Source organism: Monodon monoceros, unplaced genomic scaffold, assembly GCF_005190385.1.
Source record: "Monodon monoceros isolate NGI ecotype Baffin Bay Population unplaced genomic scaffold, NGI_Narwhal_1 Super_Scaffold_6, whole genome shotgun sequence".
Lineage (NCBI taxonomy): Eukaryota > Metazoa > Chordata > Mammalia > Artiodactyla > Monodontidae > Monodon > Monodon monoceros.
Window position 1 is genome coordinate 16945569 of NW_021703783.1, and position 25056 is coordinate 16970624.

The 25056-nt window shown below is 36.2% G+C and overlaps 1 protein-coding gene across 8 annotated transcripts in view; it reads right to left on the bottom strand.

The window, feature by feature from the left end:
* Positions 1-25056, bottom strand: part of ABCC9 (ATP binding cassette subfamily C member 9) — a 149419-nt gene that overhangs the window by 109834 nt on the left and 14529 nt on the right. For 7 of the 8 annotated variants that reach the window (XR_003791130.1, XM_029205509.1, XM_029205512.1 and 4 more), the window contains 9 exons: positions 19419-19585; positions 18126-18368; positions 15859-16053; positions 13483-13635; positions 12818-12973; positions 11527-11661; positions 9139-9301; positions 4953-4993; positions 3884-4026 (listed from right to left, as the gene is read on the bottom strand). Coding sequence is in view for 7 of the 8 variants with exons in the window: in XM_029205509.1 (XP_029061342.1) it covers positions 3884-4026; positions 4953-4993; positions 9139-9301; positions 11527-11661; positions 12818-12973; positions 13483-13635; positions 15859-16053; positions 18126-18368; positions 19419-19585 (1396 nt within the window). In the remaining variant the exon portion in view is untranslated. The remainder of the gene's footprint in view (positions 1-3883; positions 4027-4952; positions 4994-9138; positions 9302-11526; positions 11662-12817; positions 12974-13482; positions 13636-15858; positions 16054-18125; positions 18369-19418; positions 19586-25056) is intronic. The other variant, XM_029205513.1, reaches the window with a different exon arrangement.

The following is a 25056-nucleotide window of genomic DNA, read 5'->3' on the forward strand; positions in this document are numbered from 1 at the left end:
TTTGCGATACGCGGGCCTCTCACTGTTGTGGCCTCTCCCGTTGCGGAGCACAGGCTCCGGACGCGTAGGCTCAGCAGCCATGGCTCACAGGCTTAGTTGCTCCGTAGCACGTGGGATCTTCCCAGACCGGGACACGAACCCGTGTCCCCTGCATCAGCAGGCGGACTCTCAACCACTGCGCCACCGGGAAGCCCTCACTCCATCTTTCATCTTTGCCATCCCCAATGCCTAGCAAGGTACCTGAACTGCTTAATAAATGAATGTGGATCCACAGAAAGATATATCCCTGAAGCACGAAACGGAGTTCAATAAAATGGTGTTAAATTAGTAAAATGGAGATTTGTTAAATATCTAAAATATATAGGCAATGTGCTGGGCATTTTTCATGTATTATCTCATTTAATTCTCCCAACCACCATAAGCAGGAACCATTATGATGCTCATCTGATAAGTAAGGAAGCTGAGCCATAGAGGCACCAAATAATGTGCTTGTGGTTGAACAGTGAGTATTCCATGGCTGTGCAGGTATTGAAAACAGGTAAACTTGATACCAAACAATTCCCTATCCTGCCTCCATCACCTTTAAGTTTAGTGTTTTACTAATTTCTCATTTGTTTAGGTAATTCATCAAAGTATTTAAGGTTTTGTTACCGATGATATTTTTTCACTTTTCAAGTTTGGGTGTTTATATACAGCTTGAGTACCTTGGACAGGTGCTATGTTTGGGGGAAACAACTGATTTTGTTGCTGGCAGTTATGTGTTTTCTTGTGGAAACCATGAAAGTTTTGTAAATGTGGGCCAGGTCAACCTGTGAGCATGTTCTACGATAAATATAGTAACAATTTATTTGATTGAAGGTAATCACAGTAGACTAGCCAAGGGTACTTTCCTTTGGGAGGTAAATGAGAGAAAGGACACAGAGTTATCTTCCACCAAAGCAAGGGATTAGTTTTACACATTTTTTTCCTTGGTAAATAACATCTCTGGATATAGATACTGCATTGTACATCAAGTACCAGAAACCTAAACTCAAATTATTTATAAAGGATACAATATAGCGACTTAACCTTTTCCTCCAGAAAAGCAAAACGCATAAACTATTTTCTTACAAATAAAGCAAAGAGGACAAGTAAAGCAAGCATCATGAAAAAATCACTAATTCAAATATTTTAATATTTTAGAAACTAGTGACTTTCCTACTTTTCTTCATTTCTTCCCTCCGTTTTGCAAATGTAGACGAACACATCGCCATAAAAGGTCCAGAAAACTCAAATGATGTGGGGTGCTGGGGTTACTAGGAGATAACCTGAATCTTAACTGCCTCTTTCTTGCATTTTATTACGTATACATAAGATCCCACCCAGTGAGCACCACAAAAGACAATTCTCTCTAACAAGCTAAACATTTTTAAAAGAAAGCATAGAATTTTCTCGAAGCAACGAATTTTACACGGCATGGAATCTTCCTCCAGCAGAGAAGTTTACGCATCTCTTACAGGCACACGTAACACAAGTTGCGGAGTATGCTGCACCCTATTCTAACCCACCAAATTTCTGAATGCATCTCAGAGCGTAGCAAAGAACTTATGACTTCCACAGTCCTGAAGAGGAGGTTTCAAAATCAGCTAACCGAAGTCTCCGATTATAAACAGGCTGCTCAACTCGCTGTGGGCCAACTGGCATTAAAGCCTGGTCACGGGTTCCCAGGCAGAGAAGGAAATGCCAAGCCCAGTCCACACTGGGAAAGACGCTCATTTGGGTTCCGAGAACCGGCACACAGTGGGAAAAAGGACTGGCCTCCTCTGTTGACTGGTCATCTCCCTAGGACCCACAAATCAACCACTGAAATTCATTTTAGAGAAGCAAGTTTTTATAAGCTGATTCTATTTGGCCTATGGCTTGGGAAAATCTGGAGCTGAGCCCTGAAAACAGACTGGTCTTTATCAAACTGGCAAATGCCTTTTCCCTGGAATGTACGGAAGAGAGAGTTTTACGCAGAAATATACAGTGATTACGATCCACCCTCAGCTTTACTAGGATTTACTACAGCAGGATTGTATACTATGGACTTGGGGAAAAACCCACACTCCTAGATTTATTAATTTTTTTTCACAGCATCTCTTAAAAGTCCTTTCGGTGCTTGGTAACCTCCTGATTTCAGAGGACTGATCTATTATTAGTTATCAACTGCTTTCTATTTGACTTGTAGCACAAAGTCAAATTCAATTAAAAAGGCAACCGTGAGAGGGACAGCTATTAAGTGGAGAAAATGAAAATAAGAACCAAAATAGCAGACTCTGGCCATTTATCAGTTTTATTGTTTGAAGTCGCTTCCCTTCCAGAGCACTGCCTAATTTGGAAGTGGTGCTACAGAAATCAGTCAGTGATCCGTACAAGTGTTTCAGAAGTCAGAACAATAAGACAATGAGGGCAGATGAGGTCAGAGGGCCTGAGCTTTAAACTCTTAACAGCTCCAGAATCTGTGACTAACAGCATATCTTACAGAATAGGATTGAAATCTTGTTAAGGTATTAGTGTAAAAAATCAGAGCTTCGTTTATAGTTAGATAAGGTATATGAATTTTAATGATATTTGGTATTAAGTCTTTGTTAAGCCCATATAAACTATTGCCTAAAACTAGAGGTTCTGGTATCTTGAATATTAAAAAGTAGTTTGCTTAACAATACATAGACATTGGGCAAGTATTTTGTTTTCAAGGACCTTACAGTAGATGCTCTACATTGCTGCTAATGACAAGACTATGCTTAGTATATTTAAGGCCTCGACTTTCCAATCTTCCTTCTGTATTGAAACATCTTGGCATTCCTTTCAAAGGCCAGATATACATATGATAATGACCGTTTATGAAACACGCTGAGGTTTTATGAGGTTTATAAGACCTTATAGCAAAAGGCAAGATACCACTTTAGGACTATCTTGTTTATAACATAGACTGAAACATAGCTATGGCACTATGGCATATACAGGGTAGTATAATACAGTATGGTAACATATTTATTATATAATGCAAGTAAAAATGGTGAGGAAATGGTCATTATCAGACCACGTCTATTTTTATGGGAAATTGTGAGTCTGAGATAAAGTCTACACTGCTTAGCAATCTATAGAAGTATACTTAAAATTAACAAAACACTGCACTCAGTTTTGCAAAGTTTTTTCCATTTTCAGAGACTGTGAGCCTGGATTTTTTTTTTTTGGCCAAATTAAACTAAAATTAAAACAGAAAATATGTATTGATATGAACATTCTCCATCACTGCTGGTAAAAACATAAACTGGCCCAGCTTTGCTGGAAAATATTATGGCCATATTCATTAAAAAAAAACTTAAAAATCTGTATACATTTTGACCTACGTCTCCTTCAATGGAAAACAACATGGCCATACTCATCAAGGGCATTAAGAAGATGCATCTATTAGAACAAGTATCACCACTTCTAGAAATCTGACTTTAGAAAATAATCAGAGAAAAGTTTAAAGATAAAAAGATGCTTCTCTCAAATGTAATTTACATTATTTATGTTACATGGGTGAAAACAGAAACATTCTAAATGTCTAAGAAAGAGGTAACCATTAAGTAAATTAGAATACTTCCCAACAATGGAATATCATGTAGCCAATAAACATAATGTATTATGGTCTTAATGAGGGGAAAATTAACCCCCCAAAGTTCAAAGTTTTTATTTTAGAATAATTATTTTTGTATGAAATAGATAAAAGACTGAAAGGTAGCATACCAAAATTTTAACAAGTTATCTCTGGGCAGTGATTTGGATGTTCTTTTTATACTTTTTCTAACTCACTACCATGAACAGATAGCATTTCTATAATCAAGCAAAGAACTCCAGACACTCCAGCACATACCTGATGATGGCTTTGACGGCAAACCTGACCACAGTGGAGAGCAGGAAGAGAGGGGTGACCAGGATGTGGAAGAGAGACAGTGAAGCAAAGGCCTCCGCAGGTTTGAGATTGTTCCCGCTGGCATACGCATGCGTCACAAATGTCTGTGCAAAGAAAGGATTTTAGAGAAAGCTAGAGAAAGGTTCACAAATACTTGCGCTCAATTTTACAAGCCTAACAAATTCTACTATGCCAATATGTCCATTGCAACTCTGAAAAATATAATACAATTACTTCATCCGAATCACTCCCTAAGAAAAATAACACTTGCTATTGGTAGAGTACTTAATGGTTTACATTCATTCTAGCAGTAAACTTGTGAAAGGGGCAAAACAGATTCTATTGACAGATAAGAAAATTAACTTCTGTCAGATTACTGAGATGGGGGAATAACCATGAGAGAATCCAGAGTTCTTAACACCTACCCAGGCTCTTTCCAACCAATACTAAATTTTCTGAGAGAAAAAAGGAAACATTCCATCGTTTTAGGGTCCCTATTGTGGATCTTTCCTAAAATCGCCAACAATGGTGTCCAAGGCAGACTTATTTACAAATATTTCTAAGTATAATACTAGTTCCTGGGTTTGTCCTTTTTGTTTGAAATATAATGTAATCATTTAACATTTTCCAGTTGTTGATCTAGCACTATCTTGTAAGAGTGTCCAGGAACCAGGTCATGGAGATTAGGACAGTAAGTTTTCAACCTCTGCTAATTTTGCTCCCCAGGACACATTTGGCAGTGTCTGGGGATATTTTTGATGGTACTAATGGCATCTAATAAGAAGCCAGGGATGCTGCTAGACATCCTAATGCAGAGGACAGGTTCTCACAACAAAGAATTAATTATTGGGCCCAAAAAGGTCCACAGTGCCACGGATGAAAAACCCCAGATTAGAACTATCACGATGGAGACAGCAAAGAGAAAACTGAAGGTGAGGTAATATATGTTACCACCCACCCATTCTTGTTCCTAAGTCATTTCTGAACACTGACTTAAGTCCATTTCTTAAGGTAAGAAAAAGTGGCTTACAGCAAGAACAGCTGCTATGGGAATTGCCGCGTTCATGAAGACTGTGGAAAGAAACCAAATACATTAATTTCAGTGAACTGTGAGACATTTCAGTAACTTTAATTAATCATCAATTATTACTCTAACTTTCCTTGAAGACAGGAAAGACCAAGTACGTTAAGTAACATTTTTGTCTTGAGTCCACAAACATTTCCCGGTTGGTATTTCCTGGTTCACAGTTGTGAACTCCCATAGGCGAGACTTAACCAGAAAATGTGAAAAATTATTTTTTTTATGAAATGTTACAAAGAGCAAAATTTAGATAAAGTTATTAGAATTTAACACATATGCATTCTTCAAAGTATTCACGGTCTGTATTTTGTTTGGTCCACTAAACTAACTTAAAAACATAAAAATTGGGATATTGCACAGATAAAAAGAATTTGACATCACGTGAAAAATCTCCTTCCAGCAGTGATATTAATTTTCACTTATAGACCTTTTGTTTAATAAAATAGCTCCATATCCTGGGCCCTCTGCTAGTTTAAATATCTCTCCAGGAATATATTGCACTATCACTTGATAAACATAATATGCAGAACTGAAATGAGAAAAACTCATATTTAGGCTAAAATACTAGCATTTGGAAGTAATAGGAAAAATAAAAAGCCAAGTTGATGATTTGTAGTTATTTTGTCATAAACCATAGAGTTTTAGGAACGGAGGACCAAAAAGTAACTGCATTGTTGGTAACAGGGCCAGGCAATGGCAGAGCAAGAACTATAATCTAGTTTTCTTGATTCTCAGAAGACAGTCCATCTAAAAACTATCACCAGCTCTCATGATCCGCTCTCATGAACTGTCCTTACCACCGTGTACAGACTCAGCCTGTGCTTCTGAAGGCCCAGAGGTGGCTTAGCTATCAAATCTGAATTCTTGTACGGTACCAGCAATCCAAACACGGCTCTGAGACTCATAACAGTACAGATGAAGAATCATGTTTCTGTCTTCACTTTTCTCTGGCTATTATTACCTTTTTTTTCTAAGTGTATTTCATTCTTTTCCTCCACACCATTATTTATAACTCATTCTAAATATCTTTAAATAAGTAATCTCCTCCTGATGAGGAAGAGTGAGAGCAGTTGCTATTTTACTAAAACCTATTTATTTGGCACTCTGCACCCAGTGCAGGTTATCAGGGACCCTTCCTACCTCGTCATAAAGATGAGGATGAGACCCCCGAGGTCACACAGCTGGGCTCCTCAGACCGTACTCACCACCACTTCACTCTGCCACTACTCAACAACTCACAATTACTGAGGTATGATGGGAGTACCTTCTCCTATTTAATGATTACAACTACCCTGCGCAATAATGAGGAAACAACTTAGGAAAGATGAGTAACAGGCAAGATTCCAAACTAGGAGATGACAGAGCTTGGATAAAACCCAGACCTTTCTAGTCAAAAGCTTCATGTTCTTCCCACTTCTCCATATAAAACTCTATCAAAGTGAAGAGAGAAAAAATAAAATCGTATCTTTGTCTTTCGCCAAAAAATGAAATCCATGAACAGCACATGACCATTTGGCAGTGGAGATTAGGAAATGATTTAACAGAATCTCTTTTGCCCTCAGATATCATCTCCAGTGGCAAGAACACTGATCATAGAGATGGATCTTCAGTTTTATTAGTATTTAGCCTGTTTAACTTTGCTTTTCAATATTTTCCGATACCACAGATTGAGCGCCTTTATGTTTCAGGTGCTTTTCTAAACAGATTACATACATTATCTTATTTAATTCCCCCAGGTATGCTTAATACTGCCCAACTTCCTGATGAGGAAACCAAGACGCCACCAAATGCCGACCAAGGATGTATAGCAGACAAGTTGCTGAGGCAGGATTTCATTTCAGATCAGCCTGCACTCTTAAGACCCAACAGTAACCACTATGTTATACAGTTGACATTTGTCTTTCTTTCTTTCTTTCTTTCTTTCTTTTTTTTGGTCTAAACTTATGGTACTCTGCAAATACTATTTACAAAATATTTTTAACAGTGACAGAAGAGTGCCACGTCCAATGCCTCATTTGACCCTCACAATATACCTGTGAGAAGGGTATTATTCTTATTACACCAATTTTTAGAGGAGGAAACTGAGGGAGGTTATTGAGCACTAGCCCACTTGCCAGGTGCGTTATACAAAACAATGAGTAGGAAGCCCTTGATGTAGTGCCTAGAATAGAGTCAATCAACAAGTCAATCAACATCTGCAGCATTCCTTAATCTATTCTAATCCTTACTACAATCCTACATGGTAGAGATTGTTATTTTCCACTGTCACACATGAAAAAATTGAGGCTTGGAGGATAGAAATAGTAACTTGGTCAAAGCCATACTGCTATGAAGTGGTAGAATTGAGATTTAGAGCCAGGTCCATTCAACTCAGATAATGGAAGCTCTTCACCACCACCAACACCATACGTAACCAAATCGGAAAACTTGGAAGTGGTGTAAGTGAAACTTTACACCCGATATAAGAATTCCTGCTGCCTATAATCATAAAAACACGATTATGCATTTTCACCATCATGATTTCTTGTTTTTCTTTTCAGTATGGCCTCCTCTGTCCTCTTCTCTTTTGTCTCTGACTTTCAAAAACCAACCCAAATCTTACATAACTGGGTTAAGGTGAGTTAACAACCCACCTCTGCCATTTAGTAGCTGGATGATTTGGGGGAAATTCAAGTTACTTAAGCTCTCTCCACCTTAATCTTTTAATTTGCAAAATGAAGGTAATAACAGAATCAAAATCTTTGGGGAATTCCCTGACGGTCCAGTGGTTAGGATGCTGCACTTTCAATGCTGGGGCCTGAGTTCGATCCTGGTCCTCGCCAGGGAACTAAGATCCTGCAAGTCATGTGGCGTGGCCAAAAAAAAAAAGAATCAAAATCATTGGACTGTTGTGAGGATTAAATAGGACGATATATGTAAAGCTACTTATGGCAATAATTGGCTGAGTATCTCAATATATTTTTGTTATTATCATTATTATCATCACTATTTCTGGCTGTATCCATCCTCGCCATGAGAACTTCAGTCCACTGCAGAGAGAAATATATTGTAGGAGCCAGCAGCTTAGAGTACTATCATATAAGCAAGTGAATATCGATCATTCCATCTTCCAGCGTTTTGACACCATATTAGCAGTGGTGCGGAGCTGGAAGATAAATCTCCTCCCCATTTCATTTCTAATGTATCCAGCATTAGGGCTACAATAAATGAGCTATATAAACCAAATATTCTCCTTAAATCCATTTCACAAAAGTAATGTTTATAATCTCTAAGGACTCAAGTATTTTAGAATTCAAAGGAAACAATCTATAAACCTCCAAAACTTTAAGCTGTTGAAGGTCTGGGGAACAATAGAAATGAGCAAAACTGACACACAAACTAAATCAAATATTAGTGAGAGTAGTTTGGCTAAGTTCAGAAGAACTGTACTAACACGAACTCATTGAGTATTCAGTGTCACTCTTTGAGAAAAAAACAATATTTTTGGAGCAATTGCTTTTTAAAAATTAGAGTTGTGGAGAAAATGCTTTGTATTTAAAAAGTCTTGAAAGTGCATTGGAAAAGAGGATTTTATGTGAATGCAGTTTGGCTTCTTTCAACTGGAAATGCTGACACTGTTTTCTCCTCAATTTTCAAAACTGGCATTTCACATGCAATCTTCGAGGAAACATAATAACATAAACTCCCAAAGAGACAGGGAAGACAACCTCACATAATTTTTAAGGATGTCTGGGGACAAGAAGATCAACAGTATTACAGTCAAATCAATTTAAATAAATTTTTACTGAAAACCCATGATGCATCCCAACTGTAACTGATAAGAGGGTTTCCACTATCAGTACTACTAATCATCCCCATCCCCATTTTACAGATGAAGAAACCAAGGATTTCGGATGTCAAGTAACATGGCAAAGACACACATTTGTAAAGAACTGAATTCAGGTCTACCTGACTCTTAGCTTGTCCTAACTCTGCTCTTTAAATTTAAATAACCTCGCGTGGCTAGCGGCTATTGGACCACACAAATGGAGAAAATAAATGGGCTTCCTCTGACGCCTAGAATGCCTCAATGATCACAAGTTAAAGTGAACAGACCACATGTTTTTTGGTGGTCCTCAGAGCAACAGCAACTTACTGGAGAGTGATGTATAAAGAGCAAAGGTTTTGAGACTGGATAGTTCTTTCATTCTTGTTTCTTCCACACTCTTGCAAAAGATGTGCTCCCAGGCGTACAACTTTAGCAGTTTGATGCCTTTCAGTATTTCATTTGTTTTCTTCAGTCTCTCAGTGGAATAATCCTATAAAAGAAAGGAATAAAAAACAACGCAAGCTGCATCCAAGTGAATCAGAGAGGCAATACCACATGCTAGATAGGGATTGAGGAGAGCGTGATTTCTGCCTGGCTCTGAGTCTAATGATGGCTGTGAGATTCCCGGGAGAAGCAATGAAACTCTCTGTACTGCTGCCTCCAGTGTGAAAATGAAGAGTTGAATGAGACGGCCTCAAATTTCTTTCCACCTAAAAACTGTTTATGCCTCTGTTGCTTTGGTTTAAATAAAAGCAGTTTCTTAAGTTTCACATGATTTCCTTGAATAATATCTGCAGATAACACACACAGACATGTAGGGAAATGATAAAGAGGCTTCCAATGGCTCCTTCTAATATCCAAATCATTTCTTTCTCCCCTCAGAACTATCACTCATACTTAGAAAAAGAGAAACAATGAATATAAGAAAAGTCAGTTTGCTTCTGATTTGGGAAAGTGAGGGCACAGTATTGAGTCTTCATAAGACACCTATTGAAACCAAGCCTATTATTTTTAACTTCAAGAAATCTCCACCTCCTTCTTCCTAAGCTCTTGTGTAAGGCCTAAATTAGAGGTACTGATTGCTAACCACTTGGATTAACTGTAAAGAGATGTGTAGCAGATCCAAAAGCCTCTCTTTAGTCAACTGTTTCAGTTTCCTCCAAATATTACATTAGAATTACTAGGAAAGTGCAATATCACCTGTGAACTCTCAAAAGGATCTGCAGAGTGGCAAAAGGCAGATAGAAGGAAGCAAAAGCAGCAAATGATCTGATTTTTTTTGAAGTATAGTTGATTTACAATGTTAATTACTGCTGTACAGAAAAGTGGTTCAGCTATACATATACACATTCTTTTTTTATATTCTTTTCCATTATGGTTTCTCATAGGATATTGAATATAGCTCCCTGTGCTCTACAGTAGGACCTTGTTGTTTATCCATTCTATGTATAAATGCTACATCTGCTAACCCCAAACTCCCACTCCGTCCCTCCCCCAACCCCTCCCCCTTGGCAACCATCAGTCTGTTCTCTATGTCCCTGATTCTGTTTCATAGATAGGTTCATTTGTGTCATCTTTTAGATTCCACATATAAGTGATATCATATGATATCTGTCTTTCTCTCGCTGACTTACTTAGTATGATAATCTCTAGTTGTATCCATGTTGCCGCAAATGGCATTAGCAAATGATCTGATTTTATTCACCCTTTTGTCTCTTGAGGGCTTAAGGGCCTATCAATGACTGCTTTGGTGAGTGAACGAATCAGTATGAATGGCTAAATGAAAGTCAGATGTTGGTTTGTCATATCCCCTCTTTGTGTCCCTCTTCCACACCTTTCTGTATTCGTGTCCTGGAGTAAAGAGGGTAGATGGCTCAGACAGAAATAATAAGGAACCTCGTCAGAAGCGGCAGAAAAACAAGTGATAAAAACCACTTGTGTGACATAAGACTTGCTTGTCACGGTAGAAACACCAACTTGGGAAACAGTCCACCAGTGGCAGCATCCCTACATTTCACGCCTGATTTACAGACAGCCTTGCTCATATTTAATCAAACTTTATTTCTAAACATGCTGTCAACAATTTTATTATTTGCAAATATTTCTTTAAAAGAAGCCAATTCTTGCTCAAATAAAATGATTTCATGGCAAATTGAAGCCAGAAAAGGTCAATAATGAAGCCTTTTCTTGCTTGCCAAGTTGACCACGAACATACTCAGGCAGAGCAGCTGCCACTGAAACACTTCAGTGTAACTCCATAGCTCATCACATGGTCTGATTCAACCCTACGGACATTTAATTTCAGAAGCACCAAATCTGACCCTTCATTTGTTCCTCGATCCATTTCTCCCATGTCAGTAATTGACATCCAATGTACGTGTAATCTAAAGTACCCACAAGTGGGTTCTCTAGTACCCATAAGTATAGGTAAGTGATCTACAAGAAGATCCAAAGCCTCATCACATCATGACTCGTGAAAACATCAGGCATTGGGATTCTTGCATTTACAGTCTAAGATCGTTCCGTCTTAGATGTCAAATCCACTTTTAAAAATTGTTGAGCAGCCCAGAAATTTCCCATTTGCTGCCTAAGAACTGAAATGAAATATAATGATTTCCAAATAATCCTGAGTGGTATGTAGTAATTTCCTATATTTTAAAAATAAAACCGCATGACTAGATTTTCCTAATAAAGTTTCCAAAAGATGTTACTTACAAGAGTGCTCTTCTGAGCCTCTGCCAACTTTGTAGCAATGAAGTACTGAATTGGCGCCAGGAGCACAATGACAGCAGCACCAACCAACGCGCTGGACCCAAGCAAATTGTAGAGCAGGATCACGCCCATTATGATCTAGCAGGGAAAATACAAGGCAAGGGGAAAAAGAATAGGGGTGTGGGGACCACTGCATGAAAGGAAGGATTTTTTAGTGAAATTACAGTGTTTCTTAATTATTATATTAAGTGTATTTGGAAGTCAGCTCAACTGTGACAGTTGAGTTTTACTATGATTTATCTGGCAAAGGCTAAATAGCTGGAATTTATTTTTAGTGTCATGATGTGTGCACCTGGTGCCGAACCAATTTACTGCATGAAGTTGCAGAGTGGTCCCAAGGATGCTTTCAACCTGAAACAGGCTTCGAATTTTTAAAAGAACACAAAATTTTTCTAGAAAATGTTGTCACCCGCCATAAATGTAACATCCCATATTCTCTTGGAACTGTATTAGCTTTTCAAGGCAAGGGGGATAGAAAGTAAGAACCAGCATCATCATGTAAGAGAACAAGATAGTTGTTTGTGGACTAAGTGATCTGAGCTCGTCAGCTCCTCAATGACCCCAGAAGTCACTTAATGACAAAAAGGGTAGGTCTAACTAAAACCGTGGAGAAGCTAATGTTGGTGCCCCATCTTACCTTACTTCCCTTTTTAAATTTATTTCCCGAAACGAAGGCTGAACCATGTAGGCCTAGCCTCTCCGGTTTGTCACCTTCTTCTTTTTTTAAAACTCGGGTTTTAACCCTGTTATCTTCTCTTGTTGTTTTTTTTTTTCAATTTCCCAATAGCTCAGTTTATCACAGCTCAAGATGTCAACTAATGAATTGTATCCATACAGTTAAAGCCTTTAACCGTGCCTATATGCCAATGATAACAGCTTATTAGTGACCTTCTGGAGGCAACGGCACATTAGTTTAGTGACTAATCAATTAGGCTTTTTGGGAATTCCAATCAAAATGAAAGTTCCCTTCAGGTCACCTCTGATGCAGTCATTTAGAGGCAGCCTGGAATTTTAAATTACACCATGTAGGCAGCTACCTAGTTGATCTGTGTATAAACACATTTTGAAAAATAAAACAAAGCATATTCTAAATCTTTGTGCCAAGCACTGTGAATGATATACACATGGATTTGGATTTCCATTACAAATGAAAAAACAAACAATAAATTTTAAAACTGATATCTTCTTGTTCTTATTTCCTCTGCAAATAAGAATCTTACTTATATTGATCTACCTGAACAGGCATAGCCCATAGATTGGGACACAGGAACAAGAACCACATGAGTTGATTGGTTTCAATGGCAACCAAGTTATTGATCTGACCCAGGGTCATCTCACCCATGGATAAATTAGATGTAGAAAGACGCAGGATTTTATTGTATATCATGGCCTGAAAAAAAAAAAAAAAGAAATGTACTTGAAGCTCTAAACTTAATAATCAACATTATGCTTATTTATTTTCATTGAAAAAAATAACTTTTTAAAAATTTTTGAAAAAAAGGAGAAAAACCCTATAATGCCATCTTCTTAAGTCAACCATTATTTTCATTTCAGTATTGTTACTTTCAGTCCTCAACTAAAGAGAAACTTATTTTTTCTTGTGATATAATCTAAACATACATTCAAATTTAAACATAATCTCTGGAACAAATAGTAACAGAAATAAATAAATGCAAGATTTCAAAATATTTTAATATATTAAGTATTATTTTTAATTCTCAGTGGGTTTATTAATTAGCTCTGTGGTTCTTTTTTATTCATTAGATCCTAGAAGTGTTGATGTCATAATATCACAGTGAAAATGGAAGGAAAAAACTAAACTGAAGCCCCTACCATTCCTATCACTGGATGGTATGTGGCATTTTCAAGAGGCCAAGATCATTCAAAGCTTGTACGTACCAGCAGGGCTCCACGGAGATTAATGCCAGTCTCTATGGTTACATAGTAGGAAGCCTGCAAAAATGTCCTTTGCAGAATAAGAGCCAAGAACAGAAGAACTGCTAGAACATAGGCATTTTCAAGAAATTCCTTTGATGAGAGGGTTTCTGAAGTCTTATCCCAAAAGAAGAAAAGATATAAATTAAAACTGTTCATATACTGGTATACAGTTTGCATGCATTAAACAATACATGGCTGTTAAATATAAAAATTCAATGTCTATAGTACAGCAATGGAATGAGCCACAGCAAGGCAATTTTGGGTTTTCCTCATAATATCCACAGATACAAATACAAACCAGTTCAATGTAAAAATTCCCAAATTGATAATCGATTAAGATGGCTGGAAATGCCTGAAGGCATTTGTAGGAAAAAAGGTACATTAAAAAATTTTTAAGTTGAATACATTTTCTACAAAGATATAGTCTACCTTAGTTAACTGGAAAATAGTAAACCAAGATAGAAGTTAGTTTAGACTGTAATTTAGAAGTAGAAGCTACAAAGCTGATAGTCGGTCAGAAAGACCAATGGGACAAAAATAAAATTTCCGAGACCAATGAAACTAAAATGCAATTTCCATAGCCTTATTAATTTAAAATAATTCTACAGAGTTGACTTTTTCTGATCTTCATCTATCTGAATTCATATAATGAAATAAATTATAAATTATAAAATACATAATTTGGCTATTTATTTCACCCACATGACACTTTCAGTGACAAAACACAACTTATGAAAAACTGTTTTAATCAGATTATGACTTAAGTCATCATAAGAATATACAGATTGATTGCTTTTTGTTTGTAACTAGCATATGGTAACTTGTTTGTTAGAAGTAAGGGAAAAGCAACACTCAAATCAACACATGTCAATTTGGGCACTCTTCAGTTTTTATGGTTTAGATCCGTTAAATTCTACTTCTGGTCCCCTTCCTCTTCTTTCCTGGGGATACATACAAATGTGTAAGTGTCTTCCTTCTCAGAAAAATACATGGTTAATATGTGTAAGGGAGAGGGATGATGGAATTCTATGTGGAATTCCGACATCTGTGTGTAAATCAGGCTACTAGGGACAAAACATCACAAACGTGTATTCAATGGTAAAATATCTGGTTCACCTCTATTACAATTGAGCACTAATATATGCAAGGAACTGGGCTAAGCATTGTGGGCACAAATGGGAACTGTTCTTAGTTGCTCTGTTTAAAAGAGCTCACAACCTAGAAAGGTAAGTATATCCATAAATAACCTGCTTCATTATAAATAGCATTTATGGTAAGTGCCAACGCAAAGTGAACAACGTGTTAGAAGGGTACCAAGGAGAGTCAAATTCCAACGAAGACAAGCAGAAAAAGTTTCACCGAAGATGCAGCATTTACTGCAGGCTTTGAAAATGTGTACAATTTTAATAGGTTAAAGAAGGGCTTCCCTGGTGGCACAGTGGTTGAGAGTCCGCCTGCCGATGCAGGGGACGCGGGTTCGTGCCCCGGTCCAGGAAGATCCCACATGCTGCGGAGCGGCTGGGCCCGTGAGCCATGGCCGCTGAGCCTGCGCGTCCGGAGCCTGTGCTCCGCAACGGGAGAGACCACAACAGTGAGAGGCCCGCGTACCGCAAAAAAAAAGGTAAAGAAAAGAGGACAGGAAATTAGATTGAGAGAATAGAAAAGGAAAACTGATTCATCGGGACTAGAGTTTCTATACGTGAAACTAGGGAAATCAACTCTTATTTTAGAAAGAAACTAGGTAGGAAGTTCATGATGCAGACTTTCTTAAGAACAGGAAATATAAGATATAAATTTATAACAGCAAATAATTTATACTATATAGTCCCCAACAGTAACATAACATCTAATAAAAGTAGAATGTGACTGGCCCTGATAATTGTGAAACAGGATGATGGCTTTTACTATATAGGAAACGATAAAAGTACATACTACAAATCACATTGCCGATATCATTGGTCATAGGCCTCTAAACAAGTGACTCAGCCACCCTCATGTACTCATGCATGAAAATTCTTTACAGAATTGCTATAAAGATCTAATAAAATAATCAATATGAAATTTCTGAGCATCGTTTCCAGCACACAGTAAACGCTTATTAAATGTTTATAGTCTCTGAATCTGAGAAATAATTTTGTTGGCCACATCCGTTCATTGAATACATACACTCATGTTTTTCTCTACAAGGAAAATTATTGTTTTCTTTCTTTTAAAAAGCATTCAATTCTCTGTAAATAAGCCTGTTTGAATGGCTCATAAAACTGCATTTTAAAAAAGTAACAATTATAAAGAAATTTGCCAATAATATGTTTCCTTTCAAAAGCACCACAAACTTACTCCTGTTGTGTTATTTGTCCCATTCTGGGTTTCATTCACACGTTGAACTATTCCAGAAATACAGAGAGGTCCAGCAAAACCCAGTAAGTCAGCAAGATAACGAAATGTGCTACTAAGTAGAATTGGTCTCCCAAAAGCTGTGTACATTGCTAGCCATATAGATGGAGTCCGATTTGGATGATCGGCCACTTTTTTCTGAAAGAAAAAAAAAACCTTGATGAACCATAATAAAATAATAGAGCAGCAATTAATCTTAGGAACTATGGACATCTCTTCCAATATTTCTTATATTTTAAAAGATTAAAACTAAATGTTACTGAATCCCTTTCAATATGGTACATATAGTCTGGTATCCTTGCATCCTTTGTAAACAATAACTACTGAATGTGTTTTAATGAAATAGAGAGAATGAAGAGTAACCAGGCCAGTTTTTCAAACATTTTGTATTATTTTTAGTTGTCAAAGGATGACCCCAAATTCTTAAGACCAAACTAATTTTAATTCCCTTTGATTTAGAAAATGAATAAATTTGTCATGAATATTACCAAATAACACTGTATGGAAAAGAAAATAATAAAATACAAAGGTCCAGGTTATTGGCAGTCTAGTTAAGATTTCTGAAGTCACCAGATCACAAGAGATTCACCTATCAAGTTACAAGCTAAACAAAAGAGATCATCCAACTTCAAATTCTTTCTTCTCTAGGTATTTCCCATCTCCATAAATGGGGGTCAATAATTTTTTAAAAGTTACATTAGACTTGTGTTTCCTAGTTATTCCTCAAAGAAATGCAGAATGAAGAATGGCATATTTGCTTAAGCCAACTCATGGCTTCACACTTCTATAATCATGTGCTGAAAAGATTTTAAGACCTGAACAATTATAATTACATCTTGGAGAGGAAGTAGATAGAGTTTCTTCATTGTGGCAAAGAAGCTAACTCAACGCATTACAGTTCAATCGTGTTTCATATTCAACTCCCTGTGAGATGAATAATTCAATTATTTTTTAAAGTTTATTGATAAAAGACATTAACACACTGAGTTCAAGTGACTCTGTATTATAAAGAGCAGTCAGAAAATTTAAGCTATGCTTAGGCTATAGCATTCATCTTTGCTTTAGAAAAGAAGTTTTTAAAATATTATGAAGGGCTTCCCTGGTGGCACAGTGGTTGAGAGTCCGCCTGCCGATGCAGGAGACACGGGTTCGTGCCCCAGACGGAGGGGCTGGGCCCGTGAGCCATGGCCGCTGAGCCTGTGCATCCGAAGCCTGTGCTCTGCAATGGGAGAGGCCACAACAGTGAGAGGCCCGCGTACCGCAAAAAAAAAAAAAAAAAATTATGCAATACTTTTCCCAGAGGTGAAACCAGAGAGATGACTCGGGTTCGTTTGTAGTAACCATTTCCTGCAATATTAATTTCATAACACACATTTTTGACACAAAACAGAGGTCATTTTCATCATTTACCATAAATGCTTTGTTGATCTTGATTTAGAACAGCCAAAAACTCTTTAATTGATCCATCATACCCAATTCCCTTCCAATGTTGGTGTAAATACTCCTATTTTTAATTACAATAATATCTGTAGGTGATAGCAATATAAAATACATCTTCCACGGTGGCTATCACACAGAACTACTCAGAATGATAACAAGACAAATTGAAAATATCCGAAGATTCTGATATTTAAATTTTTAAATGCAATTATAAATACCCAAAGAAAGTACAAGAAGAAACCAATTTTGCCAGATATGTAGGATGATACATGGAGTAGGTAGATGATGCCCCTTTATTTAATTTAGTTCCCCAATTTTGAAATACAGAATCCAAATTTTAATTAATAATTAATTTAAGGGTTTTAGTTTCTCAAAAGTTATTCATGGATACTTTCCCTTTAAATAACAAAATTATTGACAAGATACCTGAAAAAAGACAATAAAAATTCCATGAATTATTAATATATGGTGGCAAGGATTAGACATACACAATTATTGAACTTAATTCTTACTTTCTATTTGGTCCTAGAGAAAAGACAGTGTTCTCTCTGTCCCTCCTCACGTAGTGACTGGGCAACTAACACACCATATTTCATAGGCTCTTCTGGTATATTCTCAGCAGCCCAGTTAACATGACTCAAAACTACTGGGAAAGACAGATTGAGAAAATCTGCTCTTCCTTAACTGTAGGTATTATTTAAGCTTAGTGCCTTTATATTAATAGGCCCATTCTCTACAATCACGGACATGAAAAACAGATACTAACTTACCTTTTGTTCTTCATATGCATCTTTCAAACAAACATAATTTGTTACCGCCCTCATTGCTATTGGTAATTTTCCAATTGCCTTCAGATCAATAGGCTTTTTATGAGCAGATATGATGAGCGTGTTCATCCACCAGTATGTTGCTTTTGACAGTAAATTCACAAACGGTTGAAGAAATCTCACACCCAGATCCTGGAGGTCTTCAGGAGGCTTTACTTTCTGAGGATTCATGAAGAACACATATCTCTGTGGCAAGAAAAATTCCACAGGATAACAACCTAACTCTTTTTCCACATACTAAAAATAAAATTTTAACCTTTTCTACATCTTCATTTCATGAGGCCAAAATTTGTATTTTCATACTTCTTTCCATTCCTTTCTGAAATATCCTTTTGAGGAAAAAAAAATCCCTTTCGTTGTGACTACATTCTAATTAAATTCCAGAATTTCACACTTAATACACTTGGGCCAATGCTAAAAATCAATTACCACTTTAAAAGAGAGTTATCACTAAAAATCAATCTTTCGTGATATCCTTTCACGATATTTCATGATACTTAGTGGTAGATTCAACTAAATGAATATTTTTACATCATGCAGATTGCTTAAATGTGTTATCAACACCACTGTTGAGTCACTCTGTCAATTTGTGGTCTGGCTAATGTTCGCTGTTTCCACTGCCCATTGCAACATGTATCTTGTCATTCACAGCAAATTCAGAGTGCTCTGATGGAAAATGAACATTGAAAACTCAGTCACTAGTATATCACACTATATAACGGGCAGCGTTATGTGGCGGGAAGTACAATAGGTTTGTAATCACAGACCAGGTATGAGACTTGACCATATTACTTTGGCTATAAAGCTAGAGTTATACCTACGGAAGTTTCTTCACCAATGAAATGAGCAAACTGGATTAGGTTATCTTCTTTTCCATTCAAAATCTCTACGAATACACTAGTTTGATTAAGCCAGGTTTGCTTTGGACCAATCATGGATGATGGAACTACCTGATGAAAACAGTTTCATCTATAATATAGACTAAGCATAATGTCTGGCACATCATAGGCACTTGATCAATATTTATGAATGAATACAGTAAATAGATTCCAGGGTCACATTGAGATTTTGGGAACATTAATGGTCTGAAACTTAGTAATTAGTTCAATTTTATATTTATACACATAGATGATATTTCACTGTTTATCCTCTTAAATACTGATTCTTAACTGACAATGATCTTCAATATTCAGGTCTTGAACTCCAGTAACTATACAAAAATCACTAGATACTTACTCTGACGCGAATGACATTGATCTCCACAGCCATCAGGAGTCCATTCAAAATGACCATTATGCCTGTGATGCAGAAACGCAGGTCTGATACTCCCCAACCAGACTGCCAGTATTTGACCAACTTTATGGTTTTCGTGATAAAGGCCATTACCCAATACAGGAATAAGGCTGAAAAAATAAAAAGTAAAAAGAAAAGATACAATCTTTCACTGCTATTTTTTAAAGCTTCACTGAAATTTCAATATAAATACAGTGTTGACAAAGACAATTTAAGATATTCTATTTCCAGATAATTTTATTTGTTAACAAAACAACAGATATGCTTTAGTGTACTTTTGGAGTTTTGAATTGGAAGTATGATAATGACTTTAAAATATCAGTGCTTCCACTCTGATTATGTGGGATAGATGTGCAGATATAAGAAGACAAGTAAATAGGACAGACTATACTCTTCAGAACTCAACGTGTAATTAATTCTATAGACTTTAAAGTTGACTTTATATTTTGGTCTTGTTTTTTTAAGAAGCCCTGATTATATAAAGAGTTAACAAACTGTGTAACCTATCCATTAGTAAGTATGTTGCAATTGCCAGGGGTGTTATCCTGGAATTATTATGGAATCTATGTAGCAATGTAATAGGGTTTCTGCTTTACTGATCAGAATTCAAGTAAGTAAGTGACTCTTCTCACCCAAATGGTTTAAAACACCACAGGCATCCACAGTACACAGAGAAGAACACTGATCCTACAGAGCAAACTAGACCACAAGTAGGTCAGAAAAGTAGGGATCTATATCATCTCATAACCACAGCCAGCATTTTGCAGAAATATGAGATGAAAGCACAGACTTTCCTAGAAATCTGTCATCAAGGATCCAGTATACTTTGAACTTTGAATAAAGCTCAGTACAAATGAATATGAGATGAGCAAGAAGAAATCTAAAATACACATAAGACAATCCCGCTTGGACAACACTTATCAAAACCAGAAAGTTTAAGGGTGATCACAACTTCCTTAGAGAGAAATAACTGAACATTGGCATAGAAACATATCTTTTTTTTTAGCTTAAAATACAGGGATTGTCAGAATGGATTTAGAACAAATAAGTGGACCAAATTATGCGCTATCTAAAGAGATTCACCTTAATGTAAAGAAACAGTAGATTGAAAATAAGTGGGTGGAAAAAGCTATACAATGAAAACAAGAAGCATTAGAAACCCGGAGTGGTTATATTAGTATCAGATAAAATAGACTTCAAGACAGAGTATTATCAGAAAATTTTTAACTTTTAATTATGATAACTGTATCATTTTTCATAAAGACAATAAAAAATACACATATGCCTAATGAAGATTTAGAAAGTCTGAACATTATCAACCACCTTGAACTACTTTATATGTATAAGATTGATATTTAATATTATAAAAATACACCACCTCTTCAAAATCTACATTATTGTTAAATTCACAAGGTACTCGTACACACTATATACTCACTCAGAAAACAAGAAGCAATAAATTGAAAATAATGGAAATCATATAAAGAATGTTCTCTGATCACGATGAAGTTAAATTAAAAATCAAGAACAATAAGCATACTGACTTTTCTATTGCTGTTTAGCAAATTATGATAGGTTTAGAAATTTAAAACAACACACATTTATTATCTCACAGTTTCTGTGAATCAAGGCTGCAATCCAGGTGTGGACTAGGGCTACAGTCTCAACAGATTTGGTATCTTCATCTTTGCCAAACCTTATTGGCTGGAAGCAAGTCAAGGTCCACTCACACTCAAGTCAAGGTCCACTCACACTCAAGTCACAGGTCCACTCACACTCAAAGTATACAGAGTGTGAACACCAGGCAGAGATAATGGAGGTAACCTTTGGATTTTTCCACACACTAGGATATCTAGACATCTCCAAATATTTGGAAATTAAACAATATGCAAGAGGGAGGAGATATGGGGATATATGTATATGTATAGCCAATTCACTTTGTTATAAAGCAGAAACTGACACACCATTGTAAAGCAATTATACTCCAATAAAGATGTAAAACAAATACATTTCTAATTAACCACATGTTAAAAAAGAAATCACTAGGGAAATTAGAAAACATTTCAACTAAGTTATAAGGAAAATACTACAGATTAAAAAATTAAGAATTGCAACTAAAATAATACTTAGAGGAAAATTTATGGCTTTAGATATTTATTTTAGAAAAAATTAGGTCCAAAATCAATGACCTAAGCTTCCACCTTAAAAGCTAAGGAAATAACAATGAACAAAATAAAAAGATGAGAGATAACTGTAAAAGGCAATAAAATAGAAAATGAATAACTGAGAAAATGAACAAATCCAACAAGGTTGATTTTTTTGAAAAGATCAAGAAAATTCATAAGTCCCCAGCTAGGCTGATCAGGAAAACAACACAGATTTACCAATATTAGGAATAAAAGAAGAGTTATCCCTACATATCCTATGTACTTAAAAAGTATGATCAGGGAATATCCTGAACAACTTTTATGACAATAAATCCAAAAACTTAGATGAAATAGAAATTTTCTCTATATGTGGAATCTAAAAGGAAAAGATACAAATGAACTTATTTACAAAACAAAAACAGACTCATAGACTTAGAGAATGAACTTATGGTCACCAGGGGGGAAGGATGAGGGGGAGGAATAGTTAGGGAGTTTGGGACTGACATGTACACACTGCTATATTTAAGGTGGATAACCAACAAGGGCCTCCCGTAAAGCACAGGGAACTCTTCTCAATATTATCTAACAACCTAAATGGGAAAAGAACTTGAAAAAGAATAGATACATGTATATGTATAACTGAATCACTTTGCTGTGCACCTGAGACTATCAACTATCCCAACATCGTTAATCAACTCTACTCCAATATAAAATAAAAAGTTAAGAAAATAAAGATAACTTCCCTTGAATCTAAAAAAAAAGTAAAATAAAAATAAGCTTGTGTAATTTCAGAAAACAAAGGAAAATTTCTCAAAAACTATAACTGCCAAAACTGCCATAAGAAGAAACAGATACTCTGAAGAGTCGATAATAAAGAAATAAATTCATAATTGAAAATCCCTCCTTAGTTAAAACTCCAGGTCCAGATGACTTCACTGGTGAATTCTACTGAACATTTAAGAAAGAAATGAAATTAATCTCACACAATGTCCTTCAGAAAACAGAGAAATAGAGAACATTTTCCAATTCATCTGTGTATCCCAGCATATAAAAGCCTGACAAAGCTATTGTGAGAAAAAAAAAAAAAAAAAAAAAAAACCCAGACCAATATCCCTTACAATAAATGTAAAAAACCCTAACAAACACTAGCAATATGTAGCATGGATAACGAATCATGACAATGTATGGCTTAGCCCAGTATGCTCGGTTACTTTATCATTTGAAAAACCAATCAGTGTACATCAGCAGAAACAAGAGAAATATAATTGCTACAAGTGATGCAGAAAAAAAGTCTTTCAATAAAATTCAACATTTATCATGACTAAAAAAAAGAAACCCTTGAGAAAGCAAAGCTTTGCATAGAAAAAAACTTACTTGATAAGGTCTTATATAAAAGCCTAGGGCTTCCCTGGTGGCGCAATGGTTGAGAGTCCACCTGCCGATGCAGGGGACACGGGTTCGTGCCCCGGTCCGGGAAGATCCCACATGCCGCGGAGCGGCTAGGCCCGTGAGCCATGGCCGCTGAGCCTGCGCGTCCGGAGCCTGTGCTCCGCAGTGGGAGAGGCCACGACAGTGAGAGGCCCGCGTACCGCAAAAAAAAAAAAAAAAAAAAAAGAAAAAGCCTATAATCAATTTTATAATTAAGTATGAAAGATTATATTCCCCTAACATCAGGAGCTAGATAAGGATTTCACTCTCACCATGTCTATTCTGCATCTTACTGGAAGTTCTACGTAGTGCAATATAGCAAGAAAAAGAAAAAAAAAGCATAAAGTTTGAAAAGAAACAAGTATAACTGTCTCTACTTTCAGATGGTATGTTTGTTTATATAGAAAATCCCAAAAAACTTACAGAGCAATAATTAAAAGTGATGAGTGAATTTCCAAGGTAGCAAGATACAAGGTCAATATAAAAAACCTGTTGTACTTTACACACTGGCAGAAACAATTGGAAAATAAAATTTTAAATACACTTCCATTTATAACAGCAGTGGTAAAACAAAAAAGCTAATAATAATTTTAACGAGACATGAAAGATCTCTACATCTCTATAAAATATTGCTACAGGAAATGAAAGGAGACCTAAAAAAGTAAAGAATGAATTGTGAGACTCAACATTTTTAAGATGTCAGTTCTCCCCCAAATTGTTCTGTACATTCAGGGCGATCCCTATCATAAGCCCCCCAAGGAATTTTTTTTTAAAGTAGGAACTGACGACCTGATTCTAACCCGTATATGGTAATCAAAAAGAACTAAAGTATCCAAAACAGTCTTGGGAGAAAAACAAAGAAAACAAGCTGTATGATCGTAATACACGACTTCAAGACCTCCAAAGCTACAGTAATCAAGACAGAATAGTGATGGCATAAAAATCCATGACTGTATCAAAGGAATGGAGAATATAGAGCCAAGAAATAGATCATACTTAAAGTCATTTGCTTTAATTTTTTCAAAGTTCCCCAAGCAATCCAATGAGAAACGGAAAGTCTATTCCACAAATGGTGCTCAAACACAGCTATACATTTGGAAAAAAAAGAACCTTGACACCAACCTCATATACCATACACACAACCAATTTTAAATGGATCACAGTCCTAAAAATAAAAACTGAAAGTATAAAGCTTCTTAAAAAACCCAGGAGAATATGAGGGAAACATATTTTGAAGGAAGGCAAAGATTTAAGACACAGAGAGCAATAACTATACACGAAAAAATAATAAATTATACTACATTAAAATTAAAATCTGTTCATCAAAAGACCCTGTTAAGTAAATGAGTTTGCAAGCCACAGACTGGGAGGGAAATATTCTCAAAACATGTGTCTGATGACATGCTAGTGTCTAGTATATACAAACTACTCCTACAACTCAATAATAAAAATGCAGTCCAATAAAAAGTGGGCAGGAGATATGAATATGCACTTCACAAAAATAACAAATGGCCAATAAACTCATCAAAAGTGTTCAACATCATTAGTCATCAGGGAAATGCAAATCAAAACCACAGTGTGTTATTAGTACACACCCACCAGCATGGCTAAATTAGAAAATCAAGATCTTCAAACGGATGTGAAACAACTGGAATTCCCACACACTGTTAGTAAGCATGTAAAATAAACCACTTTGAGAAAAAATCTTGTGGTTTCTTACAAATATAAACATTTATGTACCTACCCTATGACCCAGCAATTTCATTCCTAGGTATTTACCCAAGAGAAATAAAAACATACATTCACAAAAAACTTGTACATGCATGTTTATAGCAGCTTTTTTTCATGATAGCCAAAATCTGAAGACAGTCCAGGGGTCTACTGACAAGAGAATGGAAAAACTGTGGTATATTTATACAGTAGAATACAACCCAACAATCACAAGAACAAAATACTGATTGATATTACATTATGGGTGACCCTCCAAAAATCATGCTGAGGGAAAG